We start from the raw sequence: 19,889 nt of genomic DNA, 5'->3' as shown, positions 1-19,889 counted from the left end.
TCATGATAAATCAAATGAGGACATTTATTATCATAAAGATAGCTGGGGAGGATCAGACAAGTGAAACATAAGAACTGAGAGTCCTGTCCTTCTCTAAAGTAAGCAACCACTGTCATAAACAAAGTCACTCATCTCTTGTGATCAAGTGGCACTTGGGAACTGCCAACTCTAATAAGGGATGGCTGTGTATACTTACTGTCAGGCCTGGGGTAGAACACTGTGCTCCTGGCAGAACAGTGCCTGGCAGGGCACCCAGAGGACATGCCAATAGGCCTGGAGACATTCCAACACTTGCTGCATGTGTGACCTTAAATATGTAGATCACAGTGAACTGTCTTTCCATATCTCATGCCCATTACACAATTGGAGGTTTCTTCTTTCTTAATATTTACTTATTTGGCAGCTTTGGGTCTTAGTTTCGGCACCCAGGCTACTCTCTAGGTATAGCACCAGGGCTTAGTTACTCTGTGGTATGTAGGGTGTTAGTTTCCTGGACCAGGGACTGAATATGAGTCCACTGCCTTAGAAGGCGGACCACTCAGTGGTCTCAAGCACTGGAGCAGTAGGGAAGTCCCTTGAGGTTTTTTTTCTTCTCCATTTTTTCTCTCAATCCTTTGTGAAATGCAATAATTTTCTCAGTTTATTACATCTTGGACTTACTTATGGTATCTGTTGTCATAATAAAAGTTATAAAATATGCATGGTGTGTCAAATTGATCAATCTTTTCCCTTATGCTTCTAGATTTTGGGTCAAAGACTATAGAGGAATTTACCTTTTTTCTCCTAATGCTTAGATGTTTTTTTATCCACTGTTGTAGCTAGCCTCCAAGATGACCACCAATGATCCCTACCTCCTGGTGTTTTTATGTGGTCCCCTCCCATATGGAATAGAGCTGACCAGTGTAACAGTAGGATACTGTGGAAGTGGTGGAGTGTGACTTCTGTGACTAAGTCAGGAAAGGCATCATGACTTCTTCCCTCCTCTCTTCCGAATCATTGATTACCAAGTAAGTCTTGAAGACATCCAGGCAGCCCTGTGGAGGGGCCAGTGTGGTGAGGAACTGAGGCCTCTAGCCAACAGTCATATGAGCGAGCCGTTGTAGAAATGGATCCCCCAGTCCCTAATCAAATCCTGGTTGACATGCTGACCACAGTATCATGGGAGATACTGATACAGAATCATCCAGCTAAGCTGCTTTTGATCCTCCACAGGAACTGTGAGATAGTAAATGCTTACTATTTGAAGCTATTGAGTTTCCAATCTCCCAAGATAAAACTTTAATTCCTTCCTCTCCCTTGCTCTGCATATTCAACAGTTCTACCTCCTAAATACTCTTTAATAAATCATTCCCTCTCCCCACCTCTCCCCCTCTTCACAGCCAATCTCCTAGTTCAGACGCTCAGTATTGCTTCCCCAGCACATTCCATGGGGTTCCAGAACAGCCCCATCCAATTGAGTCATCATGCTGTTGTCAGCATGACCTCTGAAGATACAAACTTCATCATGTCACCACCATTTATGGCTTCCCATGGCTCAAAGCACTGAAATCACCTGGATGGTTGGGGATTGTTAAAAACATAGGCTCAGGGGTAACACCCTGATCTCTATAATAGATTGTGAAATGACTGTCTCAGAGCAGACAGCCAAATGCAGTGGGAAAGCAGATAAGGGAAAGGTCCCCAATTGTGGATTATGAAGAGACTTGAGATGGATGAACTCTGGCAGACTCCACCTCCCCAAACCCCAATCTGCCAGTACATGTGTGCTCCCGTGCCCTCTCCTCCTGCTTTTCTAAACATGTGGTCCTGTTTCTGGAATGTGGTCAGCATACATGTATTTGCATCTTTAGAGAATGACGTAAACAAAAAAATCAACCTAAATACAGCTGGCGCCATCTCTGGATTCTCTCCCAGGAAACATCCCACATTAGAATGATAGTTTGAAAATGAAGCTCAGTGAGTATGGTCTGTAAGTGTTCTGTGCTACATCACTTGTCATGTCTGACACTATACAACCCTATGGACTAGCCTGTCAGGATCCTCTGTCCATGGGATTCTCCAGGCAAGAATACTGGAGTGGGTTGCCATGCCCTCCTCTGGGGAATCTTTCCGATGAGGGATCAAACCCATGTCTCTTATGCCTTCTGCACTGGCAAGCGGGTTCTTTACCACTAGTGCCACCTGGGAAGCCCATGGTCTATATACTCATCCAAAAACATAACAAATGTGTGATCAACTATAGTAGCAATTGTAGGAGAAACTGTTTCCCAGGGGCTCAGTGGTAAAGAAACTGCCTGCATTGGGGGAGACCTGGGTTTGATACCTGGGTGGGGAAGATCCCCTGAAGAAGCAAATGGCAACCTACTCCAGTATTCTTGCCTGAAACATTCCATGGACAGAAGAGCCTGGTAGGCTATAGTCAATGGGGTCACAAAGAAACTGAGTGGCTAACACTTTTACTTTTCATGAAAGAGGAAATTATCAAATGACCTAAAATGCTTAAGGTGTTCCCAGGTGCCCTTGACAATAAAAGGTGTCCCAGATCACAAGGCAGGAGCTTGTCCTGGGATTTAAGGAGCACTTTTCACACTCAGACTGTGCAGTGTGAAATTTGTATTTTGGTATCTGGTTCATTCGTCAGTTTCTCATTGCTGGGGTTCATGTCAGTTTGCAAAGCTCCGACACCTACCCCCTGGATCCCCCTTCACCGCCTCCCACCCCCCGCCAAAGGAAACATACCCTCTTGTCGAGTCCTTGTTTAATCGAGAAAATCCTAGTTCTCAGGTTTTGTTTGATCAGGTAGGTGTCACCAGGCCCAGGTTTGCATCGCCCTTTTACCTCGACAGTCATTATGTGACCCTAAGCATTCCTGCTCTAGTCCACGTGTCCTGGGTGAGGACGATGAGGCCCTCCTAGCACGTGGCTGTGACAGCCTCTGTCCCGCTAGAGTGACCTGGCTGGGAACACGGGCATTCGAGGCGGAGCTTCTCTGTGTCGCCACCACACCCTCCTTACAGGCAGGCGCCAGCGAGGCCAAACAGCCCGGGTTCACCAATTGCCCCTTGCGCGCCTCCCAGGGAGAGGCGGGAGTTCACTTAGCAAGAAGCCAGCGTCTGTGCTCACTTCCCGGGAGAGCTCCAGTCGCACCGGAACCCCGAGCCCGGAAGCCTCGCGCCGCCGCCCGTCATGAGTGTCCCGGTGCGACCGGGCCCAAGCAGCTGGAGGCGGGCAGCCACCTTAGTGCTGGCGGCGGGCTGGACGCGCCCGGTCCCCGACGCCCCATCGAGGCCCCAGCCACCCGCCGAGGGATTCCGGGTGCTGCTGCTGCAGCGCTCCGCGAGCCAAGCCTTCTTGCCCGGGGCGCACGTCTTCCCGGGCGGGGTATTGGAGGCGGCAGACCGCTCGACCGATTGGCTGCGCCTCTTCGCGCCGCACCACCGGCCGCCCCGCTTTGGCCTGGGCCCCGCGCCGCCCCAGCGCGCCGCCTTCCCGGTGCTGCCCAACATCCAGCCGGGAGCCGTGGACGTGGACGCGGCGGCGCTGCCCGATGACATCGCCTTCCGCATCTGCGCCATCCGCGAGGCATTCGAGGAGGCGGGCGTGCTGCTGCTGCGGCCCAGGAGCCCGCGGCCCGCTGATCAGGCGCCGGGCTGCGCCCTCGCGCCGCCGCCCGCCTTGGCCGACTGGCGCGCCCGCGTCCGCCAGGATCCGCGGTACTTCCTGAGCCTGTGCTCGCAGCTCGACTGCACTCCCGACATCTGGGCGCTGCGCGACTGGAGCGGCTGGATCACGCCCTTCTCACGCCCCGGCGGCCGCCGTTTCGAGACCACCTTCTTCCTGTGCTGCCTGAGCGAGCCGCCGCCGGTCTTCCCCGACTTGGTGGAGGTGGTGGGCTGCCAGGTAGGGCGTCCTCCCGCCCGGAGTGGGGACCCACAGGAGCTAGAGAATGAGGACCCCGGCAGGCGGCCCAGCCCCCCCCCCCCCCCCCCCCCCCGGACCTTCCAGGAGGCCGCCTCAGGGCCGTAACAGCCAGTTAGCTCCCGGGCGGGCCTGGGACCCACGCGGGCCGGACCCCGGCCCAGCAGGCCAAAGCTGTAACACTGGTGAGCTGCTTGCTGTTTTCTCCCGCTTCGCAGTCCCAGGGCCTCGACGATGTCTCCCCGACGCGGCTTCTCCAGCGGGTGGCCTGCGGAGATCCCAGGAGTTCTGCTAAGTGCTCCTTCCTCAGCAGTTGCCACTTTTTCACTCTTTTCGTCCCCGCAGCCGTTTGTTTCCTCGTAGTTCAGTCTTTTAACATTTATTTGAAACGTTTTCATTTGAGACGTGTTGGGGAAAGGCTACCCACTCCAGTATTCTGGCCTGGAGCATTCCATGGACGGGCTAGCCCGTGGGGTCGCCAAGAGTCGGACACTACTGAGCGACTTTCACTTTCGGCTATGGATATGACCTACCTTGGTGAATGATTCCTCTGCACCTGAAAAAGAATGTGCTGTAGTTGATGTATTTTCTGCTGTATTTGATGGAGTGTTTTTAAAAATGTCAATTAGGTTAAGTTAGTTGATAGTGTCTTTTTAGGTCTTCCATATCGTTAACGTGTTTCATCGAATTCTGAGAAAAGGTTGTTGAAATCCCTAAGAAGTAACTGTGGGTTTGTCTTGTTCTCAGTTCTGTCAGGTTTTCCTTTGGGTATTTTGAAGCTCGTTTGTAAGGTGTTGCATAAGACTATTCAAGCTTGTTGGAGCTAGTCTTTGATTATGATGAACTAGCCTTCTTTATCCCTGACAATGTTCCTTATTCTGAAATCTGGAGTTTATTATCTGATAGTGATATAGCTGCTCAGTCTTCCATTTAATTAGCAATAGCATAGTGTATCCTCCTCCATTTTTTACTTTTAACCTGTGTCTTTAAAGTATGTTTATTGTAGGCAGCATATAGTCTTACCTTTTCTCCATTATGATAGTTTCTGCATTTCAGTTGGAGTGTTTGGATCATTTACATTCAATGTTATTCTCAAATCTACTATCTTGCTGTTAGTTTTTTTAATCTGTCCCTTCTATTCTTTGCACTGTTTTTCTTCTTTTCTTGACTTCTTTTGGATTATTTGAGTATTTTTTGGACTCTTTTTATCTCCATTATTGCCTAATTAACTGTACTTCTTTGTAATTGCTTTAGGATTTGCAGTACATCTCTCACTTCATGTGTAGTATTAGAATCATAAAATAGTATATTTCCATTTCTCCCCTCCTGTCATGTATGCTTTTGTAGTCATACATTTGACTTTTATTTCTACTATAAACTCTACAATACAGTGATTATTTTTGCTTTAAGCAGTTAGTCTGTTGAAAACTGTGCAAATGAGGGGGAAATGTTTTTTGTCTACCTGCATATGTGTTCTTTGCACTCTTGATTCATTTGTGTAGATTTAAATTTACATCTGGTATCTTTCTGCCTAAAGAACTTCCTCTAATATGTCTTGAATCTTCTGACAGTGAATCCTCTAAATTTTGTTTGTCTGGAAATATTTTGCTTTTATTTTTTGAAAGCTATTTCATGTGGGTGTAGAATTCTATATAGGTTAACAGTATGAGTTTTTGTTTTGTTTTTCTGCCAGTACTTAAGGATGTTCGTTAGTTTCCAGTTTGCATGACCTTCTGGTGAGAAATCTGCTTCTTTTTCCTCCAGTTTTATTGAGATATAATTGACATACAGCTAGTGGCACTAATGGTAAAGGACCTGCCTGCCAATGTGGGAAACATAAGGGACAAAGATTCGATCCTTGTGTCGGGAAGATCCCCTGGAGGAGGGCATGGCAACCCATTCCAGTATTCTTGCCTGGAGAATCCCCATGGACAGAGGAGCCTGGCAGGCTATAGTCCATAGGGTTGCAAAGAGTTAGACATGACTGAAGCAACTTAGCACTGCACATTGTGTAAGTTTAAAGTGACAGCATGATGGTTTGACTTACATATACCATAACATAATTACCACAATAAATTTAGTGCACATTCATCATCTTTTAGAAAAGTTTGATTTTAACTCTGTTCCTCTGTACATAACGTGTTTGTATTCTTGGTTTTGCTATGTATGCCTGCTTTAAGTATTTTCTCTTTAATTACTGGTATTCAGTAATTTGATTATGATGTACATAGTTTTCCTTTTGTTTTGTTAATAATTATTTGTTTCTTCAAATATTTTTCACCTCCCCCTATTTTCTGGGACTCCAATTACATGTATGTTAGACTACCTGATAATTTTTTGTGGGTCCTTGATCACTTGTTCATTTTTTTTTTTTTTTAGCTCTTTTCCTCTGTGCTTTATTCTGAATAGATTTATTGCTGTATTTTCAAATTTTCTCTGTTTATATATAGTATCAAAATTGCTGTAAATATCATCCAGTGTAATTTTCATCTCTAGAAGTTCCATTTATTTTTTTTAAAAAACATTTCCTATTTCTCTCATGTTCATATTTTCCTTTACATCTTTGAGCCAATGGAACATACTTGTAATAGTGATTTTTAATGTCCTTTTCTGCCAATTCCATCATCTCTATAATTTCTGGGTCTGTTTCTATTGCCTGATTTTTCTTCTGGTTACGGGTCACATTTTTCTGCTGAGGTGTTATAGTTTTTTATTGTCGTTGTTGTTCAGTCACTTAGTCTTGTCTGACTTCCTTGCAACCCCATGGACTGTAGCCCACTAGGCTCCCCTGTTCATGGTATTTCCCAGGCAAGAATACTGAAGTGGGTTGCCTTTTCCCTCTCTAGGCAGTTTTCCCAGGTCAGGGTTTGAGTCCAAGTCTCCTGCATTGGTAGGTAGATTCTTCAGCACTGAGCCACCACAGGAAGCCCACTTTTTGATGGAATGTTGAATGTGATTTTCAGTTGAGTACTGGATTTTGTCTTTTTTTTTTTTAAAGGTGTTTGACTTTTCCTGTCAGGAAGTTCAGTTCAGTCGCTCAGTCGTGTCCGACTCTTTGTGACCCCATGGACTGCAGCACGCCAGGTTTCCCTGTTCATCACCAACTCCTGGAGCTTACTCAAATTCATGTCCATCAAGTTGGTGATGCCATCCAACCATCTCATCCTCTGTCATCCCCTTCTTCTCCTGCCTTCAGTCTTTCTCAGCAGCAGGGTCTTTTCCAATGAGTTCTTCACATCAGGTGGCCAAAGTATTGGAGTTTCAGCTTCAGCATCAGTCCTTCCAATGAACACCCAGGACTGATCTCCTTTAGGATGGACTGGTTGGATCTCCTTGCAGTCCAAGGGACTCTCAAGAGTCTTCTCCAACACCACAGTTCAAAAGCATCAATTCTTCAGCTCTCAGATTTCTTTATAGTCCAACTCTCACATCCATACATGACTACTGGAAAAACTATAGTTTGACTAGATGGACCTTTGTTGAAAAGTAATGCTGTTGCTTTTTAATATGGTCTCTGGTTGGTCATAGCTTTTCTTCTAAGGAGCAAGCATCTTTTAATTTCATGGCTACAGTCACCATCTGCAGTGATTAAGGATTGGAAAGTATGTGAAGTATTTTGGGCAGTGTTCTACTAGTAACAAATAGCCAATAAACAATAAGTTAATTAAGATTATTTTAGCCTATGGTCTGGGCTGTTCTGAACAGGTTGCACTGAGTTAATGCTTGTTGTTTAACCCTTTATCGTCATTGTTACCATGGAACTCACAAAGCATACCTTAGAGATTGGGTGGTCCTTTAAGACCAAAGCTTTGTTTTTCAAAACGTAGCCTTGGCCAACTTCAGAAGAATCTAGGATGCTTACTAAACATAGGTTGCCGGGCTCCATACACTGAAGATTTAACAAGTTTCTCAGGTTTCTCATACAAGCTTGTAAATTGTTGTCCTATAATTATTCAAGGCAATCAATTTCAACTCCCTGGTTTTGGATGTGAGGGTCAATTTCCCCAGTGTGTGTAGATATTTAGCAGTAAAGCAGTTAAAGAAAGAAAGACCTTTTGGAGTTATTTCATATTAATTGAATCAGCTCTTTTTAGCTAAATGTGGAAGGAAGGAAGACTGGGGAAAGAGGGCACAGCAGTGAGGCTACTTACGTTAAGTGCTGTCTGGTCGGTATAATGCAGTTATTTCACTGCTGGGACAATAGACTGAGTCATGCCTCCTGACCTTTCTGAAAGCTTCTCTTGCTCCTGACTCTTTACCTTCATTGTTACACACTACATGTGCCATGCTACAGTTTGTTTGCTGAAGGCCCTACTAGGCCTGAGAGAGCTTTGTCTTGTTCACCAGCATGTCCTCATTGCTTAGCCAAGGTAGGCAGGAATGAGAGACCCTTGAGAGTCCCTCTCATTTATGGGAGGAATGAACGGGCTCTAAGTTCTCAATCTGCTGCCATGAATTTATACTTCAGGCTTCCTTTGAAAGTGATCAGAACCTCCTTGCCTTCTTAGCATCTCTGCCTCTTATGCTGAACAACTCTCCCAGTTCAACCTGTTGTGATCTATCCTGGCTTATTTACTAGTTCTGAGGACCCATGTCCTAATAATCAACGTCTGAAGGGGATCAGCCCAGCTTTCTTCACTGAGTCTTTCCTTGTCTCAGAGGAATCTAGCAAGATACATTAATGAATTAATTTTACATTTTTTTCAGTTAGATCTTAAGTACTGATCCAAGGATCTCAAATCTTGCATTGTCTATGGGGTAAACCTTAGGAAACTCTACCTTTGTTTTCCACAGTGGTCATCTCCATCAGAGGCAATTGAAAGCCTCATATCAAAGGAAATTTTGCTTGCACCCCCACAGTTCTACGAAATACGTAGACTAGGAAACTTTGCCTCTCTCTCTGACTTGCACAAATTTTCTTTGGATCGTGAATCAGAAGGCACGGAAAGATGGATGCCAATCGTATTGTTAACTGCTGATGGGAGGATCCATCTTTTACCAGGTAAATCCATGTTTACCAATGTTCTTGTTGATATTCCCATTTTATGCTCTGGGCTGTATTGCAGTATTCTCCCACACAGACACATGAATTACAATCTTATGTTTTATATGCTACAATGGAGCTAATTAGATAAGGTCAAGTTCTATAAGATAGTCATAGTTTTTATTATAACCAGAAATTCTGGATGTATTACTTTATTTACACTTATGTAAATATATTTCCTAGACATTGGCAAGAGTTCTTTCTTGACTATTATCTCACTTTTTTACCTTTTAATTTTGAATTATGAAAACTTGTAAATTATACTTATTTGATTGAAAGAGAGTTTTGTTGGTGGTCAGTTATTGTTGGGTTGGTACAGGACAGAAGTTTTGTGGCAGCTTACAGTGGAGTTTTCTGACCTCTCTTACTTACGGCTGCTTGTCTCACTTCTCAGAATTGTGATAATATTCGTTACTCATCCTGCAGTGGGACAGCTTAGCAGTTTTGATGTGTAAATGATAGCTTCTCTAATTTAACCTAAAATGATTGGAGCAGCCCACACTGAAACACCAAAATTATATGGATATCAAGGTGAACGTTATATTGAATGAAATAAAGAGAGTCTTGAATTAGTATAAAAAATTATAATTCAGGATGAAAAAGTACCAGTTATAAATATTCATGTGCCCAAAGAAAATTCTTGGCTAGAAAATGGGGAACTGGGGAGGTTAGGTAGGATATTAAAAACACAAGAAATATATTGAGGTAAACTTGAAAAGTTCTGATTATTTAACAGCTATATCAGTTCCAAATACATGAAATGAATAAAAATAAATACAATATATTGGAAGGTTTTATAAAATAACACTAAACTATTATTTTTCAGGAGATGAGATGTACTTAGAAGATTCAAACTTTTTAGAAAACTGTATGTCCACTGAAAAAAGGAATGAAGAAATCATGAACGAAGGCAAGAAATTTCACCGAATAGTGTTGTATAATTCCCACAGTTATGGAGATTATACAGGTTATAGCATCCATGTGACAGTCTTGCCAAAGTATAAACACGTTTATCCTAAGAGCTTTGTAGTGGGTAAGAGCCGTCTCTAGAGAGCAGCTGCTTTATAAGCTGGCCCACTTGTAGTTGTTCTAGAGAAAAATGAGGGTTGACTAGATGTGCCTGGAACTTAAGGAACTTTGTTCCTGTAAGTTCTAGGAGCAGTCTCTCCTATCTCAAGTGTATTGTGTAGCTCTGTTATTTTATTCTTTAAACCTCATAGTTTCCCACCAGTATAAGGTATTAATGTTTTGTTACCAAAAAGAGAAAAAAAAATTTCACAGAGATTTCCGCTTCTGTGTTGTTCTGTTATCAAAAGTTTAAATAAGATGTTCTACTGTATTGTCTTCGAACTGTATTAGCATACTACTTTATATGCTAGGCGTTTGATCCATTAATTCCTTAGACTTTCTGCTGGAATTAATTTATGGGTGATACATGGTGAACAGAAGACTGAGGTGATCTTCAAGTGACAGTGTCATTATTTTCTTATGACTTTAGCTTGATGATTAAGATGTAATTCCATTAAAACTAAATGGTATAAGTTATTAGTTTACCAAATTGGAAATTACTTTAGTGATTGTTGTAAAGAAATATGAAGCCATAACAGAAGTCATAATTTTTATTTTGGAGTGCTACTTGACAGAATACAGAGAGGTTACTAGAGAGATGTAGAACTATTCATCATTTAATCATGCTTATTAATGGTATTTACTATCAGTGTTTTTAATATGGGTAATTTTTTTACCTTCTCTTAAGAGGAATAATCTTTATTGCTTAAAGATGGGAAATGGTTAAGAAGGAACCAGTTCTATTTCAGATCTTTGACTATATTATGCATTGTATCAATACATTGAATTTCATTTTTCATAAAAAGTATTGATAAATGAAGACTTTCCTGTAGCTCAAATGCATCGCATCTCTGTGCGGTGCAGGAGACCAGGGTTCGATCCCTGGGTTGGGAAGTTCCTCTGGAGAAGGGAATGGCAATCCACTTCAGTATCCCTACCTGGAGAATTTCATGGACAGAGAAGCCTGGGGGGCTACAGTCCGTGGGGTCGTAGAGTCACAAAGAATTAGACACAACTGAGCAACTAACACACACACATACACACACAGGAAAACAGCTAGATCAGTGGTTCTCAGCCCCGGGCACTATTGCCCTTTAAGGGCATCGGGCAGTGTCTGGGAGCATTTTGGGTTGTCACAACTGAGAGTGAGATGCTCCTACCATCTAGTGGAGAGAGGCCAGGGATACAGTTTAATATCCTGGAATGCACAGGACAGCCACCCACAGTGAAGAATTATCTGGTCCCAGTTGAGAAACTCTGATCTAGAGTAAAATCTATTGTCTTCAGTAAATGATTCCAACATGTAAACTTTGAGAGCAACAAATAGTGTTTGCATTCCATCTGGCTTCTAAGTCTATAGCCAGTTCTCCTTACCGATGTTTAGCCTTGGGCATCCTATTCTTTCATTCTCATAGAAAACAGAATGTTCCAGCTGGGAGAGACCTCAGTGAACACCCGGATTTTGCTGATGAGAAAACTGAGAGACAGATTCCCACAGCTAGTTAGTGCCACAGCCAAGAGTAGAACCTGATTCTTTTTCTAGCAGGTGGTATCTGGCCTGTCAGCAGAGACCTGGTCCTGTCTGCCCACCACACCTTGGTATTGTGGTCACCAGGGAGACCACAACACCGCCAAGCATTGGATGGAATAATGCTTTGCTCATTTACTCAAAGCAGCAAGGCCAGCTTCTGAACCACTTCTGTAAGAATCTAAGACTGGGCTGGTGTCAGTCTTGCAGGCTAACATGTCCTTATCCTCACAGTTCTTTGTCAACATAAAACAAGAGTGCCTGTAATGTGGGAGATAAAATAAGGACTTGAATGTAAAAGGACTTATCTCCTGGAGGATAATTTGTCAGAGGAGCCCACATACATGGGCATATGCAGGTCACATCCTTTTAAAAGGAAATTGCTTGCCTTCCACTTTCTCTTTTCCCTTCTCACTGGCTGGAAATGGTGGCAATTGGAGCAGCTACTCCGGACCCCGAGACAGAAGCCAGATGTGAAAGCATAACTGCCTGCTACTTGGATTGCTCACCTCTTGCTTGTTATGTGAAGAAAAATACACTTCTATTTCATATAAGCCACTGTATTTTAGGATCTCTTTGTTAAAACAGTTTAGTTTGTTCCCTAATCCATACTTTTCCCTCCTAAGCAGGTTCCCTTGGCATAGCCTTCCCTATATTGGAAGTCTAACAATTATTGAAGCTAAAAATCTTAGTCATTTGTGATTCCACCTTTCCCTTCATTCCTATATCCAGGTGACTGTCGAGTCCTATTGCTCTGTTATACACAATTATCTTGAAATTCCCATTTCCCACCTCTGTACTGCTATCACATTGGTTGAACCACAGTTGACTCTCGCTTAACCAACTGTAACAGCTTCAGAGCCAGTTTCCATTTTCTTCTTCCCCTCAATGCATTCCTCTTGGAAAAGTGAACTTGACATTGAAATGATGCCACTGCCCTCATTAAAGTCCCTCGATGGCATTTCTTCACACTTAAATCCTAAATTTATGGTCTGCAAGGCCCCCCTTTTTCTCTGATGTCATCAAGCACCCCTCCCCCTCTGCACTCCCCTCAGAGGATCTTCTTTCTCGTCTTGACTGCTCAGAGTTCTTTCCCACCTCAGAAACTTTGTCCATACTGTTGCCTTGAGACAAACCTGGATCTCTGAACTGTTTTTGTTCTTGGGTCTCCTTGTTACTAAAGCTTCAGAAAAACAGATATTCAGAACAGAGGTTGGGGGACTTCCCTGGTGGTCAGGTGACTTAAGATTTCACGCTTCCAGAGCAGGGGACCGGGTTTCATTCCAGGTCAGGGAACTAGATCCTGCATGCTGCAACTGAAGATCCCTCGTGCCACAATGAAGACTGAAGATCCTGCGTTCTGCAACTAAGACCCAGCTCAGCCAAATTAAAAAAGAACGGAGGTTGGGCATCCAATATGTGGATTATTCATGTCTAGATGAAAGTTCCAACAAATAGAAGATAAGCATTTTTTATAGAACGAATTTTTCTTGAGCTAAAGGAAAATGTTGATCTTCAGATAAAAAGATCCCACTGTGGTCAAAACAAAAATAACAAAAATTGTTCAATACTCGGATGACATTTTGAATTTTAAAAATAGAGAACACATAGATTTTCAAGGAGAAAAAGAAAAGATTCCTTACAAAGGGAAAAAATCTTCTTAGTGTGTATCACACACTAATGTGATACACTGGATAGTATATATAATATGCTGAGGAGAAAAGGACATGTGTGTTCACTAATTTTGTATCAGTCATATGTATGAGCCACAGAAATAATCTTTGTTTATATATGGGCTTTGAAGAGTCCAAAGCGCTAAAGAATTTATTTGATAGAAATAACTTAAAAGATGATTCAAAATAAAAGCTTTTGAAATAGAGCTACATGGTAGAAGTCCTGATGGTGAATATGGAAATAAAATATAGGAGCAAGTGTGACTATTTAAATATGGCTCAAAAGCACTGCAGATGTTAAAAATAATTCAGGATTTAACCTACTTTATTTTAAAAAGATACCTTTTTCCATAAAAATTTTGTTCAGTAATCCCACATTATGTTATCATTAACAGGAAGTGGCTATGGGAGGAATAAGAAAAACAAAACATGAAAGGAGGGAGTCATTAGCTGTAGTTTTGAGATAATACTAGTTTAAATATTTCTGAATGCAAAAATGGATGTTAGAATTTAAAGGTCACTTTTCAAATCAATCAAAAGCAAAGCACAACCCTTAAGGCAGAGACAGAAAACATGAAAATGGCTATCAAACAAAAGCTTACTACTGCTGCTACTGCTAAGTCACTTCAGTTGTGTCCGACTCTGTGTGACCCCATCCCTGGGATTCTCCAGGCAAGAACACTGGAGTGGGCTGCCATTTCCTTCTCCAATGCATGAAAGTGAAAAGTGAAAGTGAAGTTGCTCAGTCATGCCTGACTCTTCGCGTCAGAATAAGACAATTCACATAGAAATAAATATCAACCATGCTGATACGCAAGAAATGGGTTAACTATATTGGATGATAAGAAATCTTAAATGTTTTTAAATCTAATTATCTAGAAGAACTTGAAAAAGAAGACTAAATAAAGCCCAAATTTAGCAGAAGGAAAAAAATAATAATAGAAATTAGAGCAAAAGTAAATTACGTAGAGATAGGAAAACAATAGAAAAGGCCAACAAAACTAAGAGTTGATTTTATGAAAAGGTATTGAATTGAAAGTCGCTCAGTCATGTCTGACTCTTTGTGACCCCATGGACTATACAGTACATGGAATTCTCCAGACCAGAATACTGGAGTGGGTAGCCTTTCTCTTCTCCAGGGGATCTTCCCAACCCAGGGATCGAACCCAGGTCTCCCACATCACAGGTGGATTCTTTATCAGCTGAGCCACAAGGGAAGCTCATGAAAAGGTAAACAATTGGCAAACCATTAGCTAGACTAACCAAGAAAAAAAAGAAGAGGCAAATCAATAAAATTATAAATGAAAGAGGAGACAATACAACTGATACTTCAGAAACAGAAAAGATCATAAGAAGCTACTATGACCAGCTATATGCCAACAAAACTGTGCAGCCCAGAAGACATGGACAAAGTCCTGGAAACATAGAACCTACTGAAACTGAATCAGGAAGAGAGAGAAAATCTGAACAGGCCAACAGTGAGTAAGGATATTGAATCGGGGGGGAAAAAAAACACACCCAAAAAAGAAAAGCCCAGGACCAGATGTCTTCACTGGTGAATTTTACCAAACATTTAAAGAAGAATTAACGCCAATCCTCAAATTCTTCCAAAATTTGAAGATGAGGGAACACCCCCAAACTTACAATGCCAGAATTTCCCTGATACCACAGCCATATAAGGAGACTGCAAGAAGTGCAGGCCAATATCCCTGATGACTGGAGATGCAGAAATTCTAAAGAAAATATTAGCAAACTGAATTCACCACATTAAAAGGATGACACACCATGATCAAGTAGGATTCAGCCCTGGGATGCAAGAATGGTTCAAAATAACATTAATAGAAGTAGAAAAAAGCATTTGGCAAAAATGAACATCCATTCATGATTAAAAACTCAAATTAGAAATAGAAGGAACATACATAGTAAAAGTCATAAATGACAAACCCACAGTCAACATCATACTCAGTGGTGAAAGGTTGGAAACTTTTCTTCTAATACCTGTATCAGGAATAAGACAAGGGTGCCCACTCTTAACTATTCCTATTCAACATAGTACAGAAGCAACTAGCAAGAAAAAGAAGTAAAAAGCATTAGAATTGGAAAGGAAGAAGTAAAATTGTCTCTATTTTCAAAAGACATGATATTATATATTAAAAATTCTAAAGACTGCACCAAAACCTTAGATCTAATCAATTAATTTCATAGTTGCATGATACAGAACCAACATACATGTATAGAATTTCTCTACACTAACAATAAATTATCTGAAAAAGAAACAAAACAATCCTATTTACAGTAGCATCAAAAACTAATGAAATCCTTAGGACTAAATTTAACCTAAGAGAAGCAGAAGAGATTGAGAATAGATGGCAAGAATACACAGAAGAACTATACAAAAAAGGTCTTAAAGACCAGGATAACCACGATGGTGTGACCACTCACCTAGAGCCAGACATCCTGGAGTGTGAAGTCAAGTGGACCTTAGGAAGCATTGCTACAAACAAAGCTGGAGGTGATGGGATTCCAGCTGAGCTATTGAAAATCCTAAAAGATGATTCTGTTAGAGTGCTGCACTCAATATGTCAGCAAGTTTGGAAAATTCAGCAGTGAGCCCAGGACTGGAAAAGGTCAGTTTTCATTCCAGTCCCAAAGAAGGGCAGTGCCAAAGAATGCAGAAACTACCATATAATTGCACTTATTTCACATGCTAGTAAGGTTATGCCCAAAATCCTTCAAGCTAGGTCTCAGCAGTGTGTGAATCGAGAACTTTCAGATGTACAAGCTGGGTTTAGAAAAGGCAGAGGAACAAGAGATCAAATTGCCAACATTCGTTGGATCATAGAGAAAGCAAGGGAATTCCAGAAAAACATCTGCATCATTGATTTCACAATAGCCTTTGTGTGGATCACAACAAACTGGACAATTCTTCAAGAGATGGGAATACCAGACCACCTTACCTGTCTCCTGAGAAACCTGTATGCAGGTCAAGAAGCAGCAGTTAGACATGGAACAACTGACTAGTTCAAAATTGGGAAAGGATTATGTCAAGGCTGTATATAGTCACCCTGCTTATTTAACTTACATGCAATATACATCAGGCGAAATGCCAGGCTGGATGAATCCTAAGCTGAAATCAAGATTGTTGGGAGAAATATCACCAGCTTCAGTTATGCAGATGATGCCACTCTAATGGCAGAAAGTAAAGAGGAACTAAAGAGCCTCTTAATGAAGGTGAAAGAGGAAAGTGAAAAATCTAGCTTGAAACTGAACTTTCAAAAAACTAAGATCATGGCATCCAGTCCCATCACTTCATTTAACAGAGAAACAGTGGAAACAGTGGCAGACTTTATTTTCTTGGGCTCCAAAATCACTGCAATGACTTCAGCCATGAAATTAAAAGACGCTCCTTTGAAGGAAAGCTATGACAAACGTAGAAAGCATGTCAAAAAGCAGAGACATCACTTTGCTGACAAAGGTCTGTATAGTCAAAGATATTATTTTTCCAGTAATCATGTCTGGATGTGAGAGTTGGACCATAAAGAAGGCTGAGCACCAAAGAATGATGCTTTTGAATTGTGGTGCTGGAGAAGACTCTTGAGAGTCCCTTGGATTGCAAGGAGATAAAACCAATCAATCCTAAACGAAATCAGTCTTGAAAATTCATTGGAAGGTCTGAAGCTGAAGCTCTAGAACTTTGGCCACCTGATGCGAAGACCTGACTCATCGGAAAAGACCTTGATGCTGAGGAAAATTGGAGGCAAAAAGAGAAGAGGGCAGCAGAGGATGAGATGGTTAGATAGTATTACTGACTCTGTGGATACGAATTTGAGCAAACTGTGGGAGATGGTGAAGGACAGGGAAGCCTGACATGCTGCAGTCCATGGGGCTGCGAAGAGTTGGACACGACTGAACTACTGAACAACAACACAGTTTAAACAAGGAGGTGAAAAATCCCTACTCTGAAAACTGTGAGCCATTGATCAAGGAAATTGAAGATGCAAAAAATTGGATAGATAGCCCATGTTCATGGATTGGAAAAATTGATATTGTTAAAATGTCCATGCTACTCAAAGCCACTTCACTTAAAGAGCCTCTTGATAAGGGTGAAAGAAGAGAGTGGAAAAGCTGGTTTGAAACTCAACACCCAAAAAACTAAGTTCATGGCATCTGGTCCCATCACTTCATAGCAAATAGATGGGGAAAAAGTGGAAGCAGTGACAGACTTTATTTTCTTGGACACCCAAATCACTCCAAATTTCATGACTGCAGCCATGGAATTGAAAGACACTTGCTCCTTGGAAGGAAAGCTATGACAAACCTAGACAGCATATTAAAAAGCAGAGACATCCCTTTGCCGACAAAGGTTTGTGTCCAACTCTTTGAAACCCCATGGACTGCAGCACGCAAGGCTTCCCTGTCCTTTATCTCCCATAAAGGTTTGTACGGTCAAAGCTGTGGTTTTTTCCGGTAGTCATGTATGGATGTGAGAGTTGGACCATAAAGAAGGCTGAGCACCGAAGAATGATGCTTTTGAATTGTGGTGCTGGAGAAGACTCTTGAGAATCCCTTGGACTGAAAGGAGATCAAATCAACCAATCTTAAAGAAAATCAGTCCTGAATATTCATTGGAAGGACTGTTGCTGAAGCTCCAATACTTTGGCCACTTGATGTGAAGAGCCCACACTGAAAAAGACCCTAATGCTGGGAAAGATTGAGGTCAAAAGGAGAAGAGGGCAGCAGAAGATGAGATGATTAGTTAGCATCACTGGCTCAGTGGACATGAATTTGAGCAAACTGCAGAAGATAATGGAGGACAGAGGAGGCTGACATGCTGCAGTCCATGGGGTTGCAAAGAATAGGACATTAGTTAACACCTGAACAACAATAACTGAAAGCCATCTATAGCTTCAGTCAATCCCTATCAAGATTAGTATGTCCTTTTTTTTGTTTTTTAATAGAAATAGAACAAAAACCCCTAAAATTCACATAGAACCACAAAAGACCTTGAATAGCCAAAGCAATTCTAAGAAAGAAGAACAAAGCTGGAAGCATCACACTTCCTGACTTCAAGCAATATTACAAAGCTATCAAAACAGTATATTGCCACAAGAACAGACACATAGACCAATGGAATAGAATCAAGAGCCCAAAGAATGAAACTAGACCCCTATCTGATATAACTCAAAATCAATTCAAAGTGAATTAAAGACTTAAATGTTAAGACCTGAAACCACAAAAATAGGGAAAACTTTATTGGCATGGGTCTTGTCAATAATTTTTTTAATATGACAACCTAAAGCACATGCAGCAAAATTAAAAATAAACAAGTGGGACTCCATCAAACTAAAAACCTTCTGCATAGCAAAATAAATGATCAGCAGAGTGAAAGGGCAACCAGCTGAATGGGAGAAATTATTTGCAAGCCACACATCTGATAAAGGGGTTAATATTCCATAATATATAAAGAACTTAATAGTAAAAATTCAATCCAATTTTTAAAATGGGCTTTTCTGGTAAGCAGCCTGAGATGACCTTAAAAACAGTGTGCTATTCACTCCACCCAGAAAACTCCACAAAATCATGCAAATCAAGAGGTTCAAATCTTTGTGTTCACTTAAAGAACACTCGTGAAACTGCCCAGGCCATAAAGGATATGCATATCAGAAAAGCCGCCAAGAATCTGAAGGATGTCACTTTAAAGAAGCAATGTGTGCCGTTCCGTCGTTAACAATGGTGGAGTTGGTAGGTGTGCACAGGCCAAACAGTGGGGCTGGACGCAGGGTCGGTGGCCCAAAAAGAGTGCTGAATTTTTACTACACATGTTCAAAAATGCAGAGAGTAATGCTGAACTTAAGGGCTTAGATGTAGATTCTCTGGTCATTCAGCACATCCAAGTGAACAAAGCCCCCAAGATGCGGCGCAGGACTTACAGAGCTCACGGTCGGATCAACCCCTACATGACCTCTCCCTGCCACATTGAGATGATCCTTACTGGAAAAGGACAGATCGTTCCTAAACCAGAAGAGGAGGTTGCACAGAAGAAAAAGATATCCCAGAAGAAACTGAAGAAATAAAAACATATGGCCTGGGAATAAATGCCACAAGAAAATAAATGCAAATAAAAGTTTAAAAAAAAACACTGGCAAAGGGCCTGAATACTTTTCCAAAGAAGGTATTCAGATGACCAATAAATACATGATAAGGTACTCAACATCACTAATTATTATTAGAGAAATGCAAATCAAAACCACAATGATATGCACCAACAGTGCATATCTATTGGAATAGTTGTCATCAGAGAGACAAGAGGTAAGTTTTGGCAAAGTTGTGGAGAAAAGTGACTGTACCAATTTACATTCCCCACCAACAGGGCACACTATATAAAACAGTATGGAGGTGCCTCCAAAGTTAAAGATAGAACTTCAGAATACACACACACACATAACTGAAAGCATTTATATAATTATCCTGAAGAGACAGCAGTGCCCCAGTGTTCATTGCAGCATTATTTACAATAACCAGGACATGGACAGAACCTGTGTCCATCAACAAGGAATGAACGGATAACAATGGATGAATGGATAGAGACATGTTGAATACACACACACACACACACACACACACATATGGTGGAATACTATTTAGTCATAGAAAGAAG

At 41.7% G+C, this 19,889-nt stretch overlaps 1 protein-coding gene across 3 annotated transcripts in view; it reads left to right on the top strand.

Moving 5' to 3' along the window:
• Positions 1–2,918: 2,918 nt before the first annotated feature.
• TDRD12 (tudor domain containing 12) overlaps positions 2,919–19,889 on the top strand; it is a 103,398-nt gene continuing 86,427 nt past the window's right edge. For 2 of the 3 annotated variants that reach the window (XM_070451007.1, XM_070451010.1), the window contains exon 1: positions 2,919–3,900. In XM_070451007.1, the coding sequence (XP_070307108.1) occupies positions 3,187–3,900 (714 nt within the window). In that variant the 5' untranslated portion in view covers positions 2,919–3,186. Of the gene's footprint in view, positions 3,901–8,712; positions 8,921–9,788; positions 12,113–19,889 lie in introns of those variants that run through there. The other variant, XM_020873201.2, reaches the window with a different exon arrangement.

This window comes from Odocoileus virginianus, chromosome 20 (assembly GCF_023699985.2).
Source record: "Odocoileus virginianus isolate 20LAN1187 ecotype Illinois chromosome 20, Ovbor_1.2, whole genome shotgun sequence".
In the NCBI taxonomy this organism is placed as follows: Eukaryota; Metazoa; Chordata; class Mammalia; order Artiodactyla; family Cervidae; genus Odocoileus; species Odocoileus virginianus.
The sequence above is the reverse complement of the archived record's forward strand: the minus strand, read 5'-3'. Positions and strand labels throughout refer to the sequence as shown.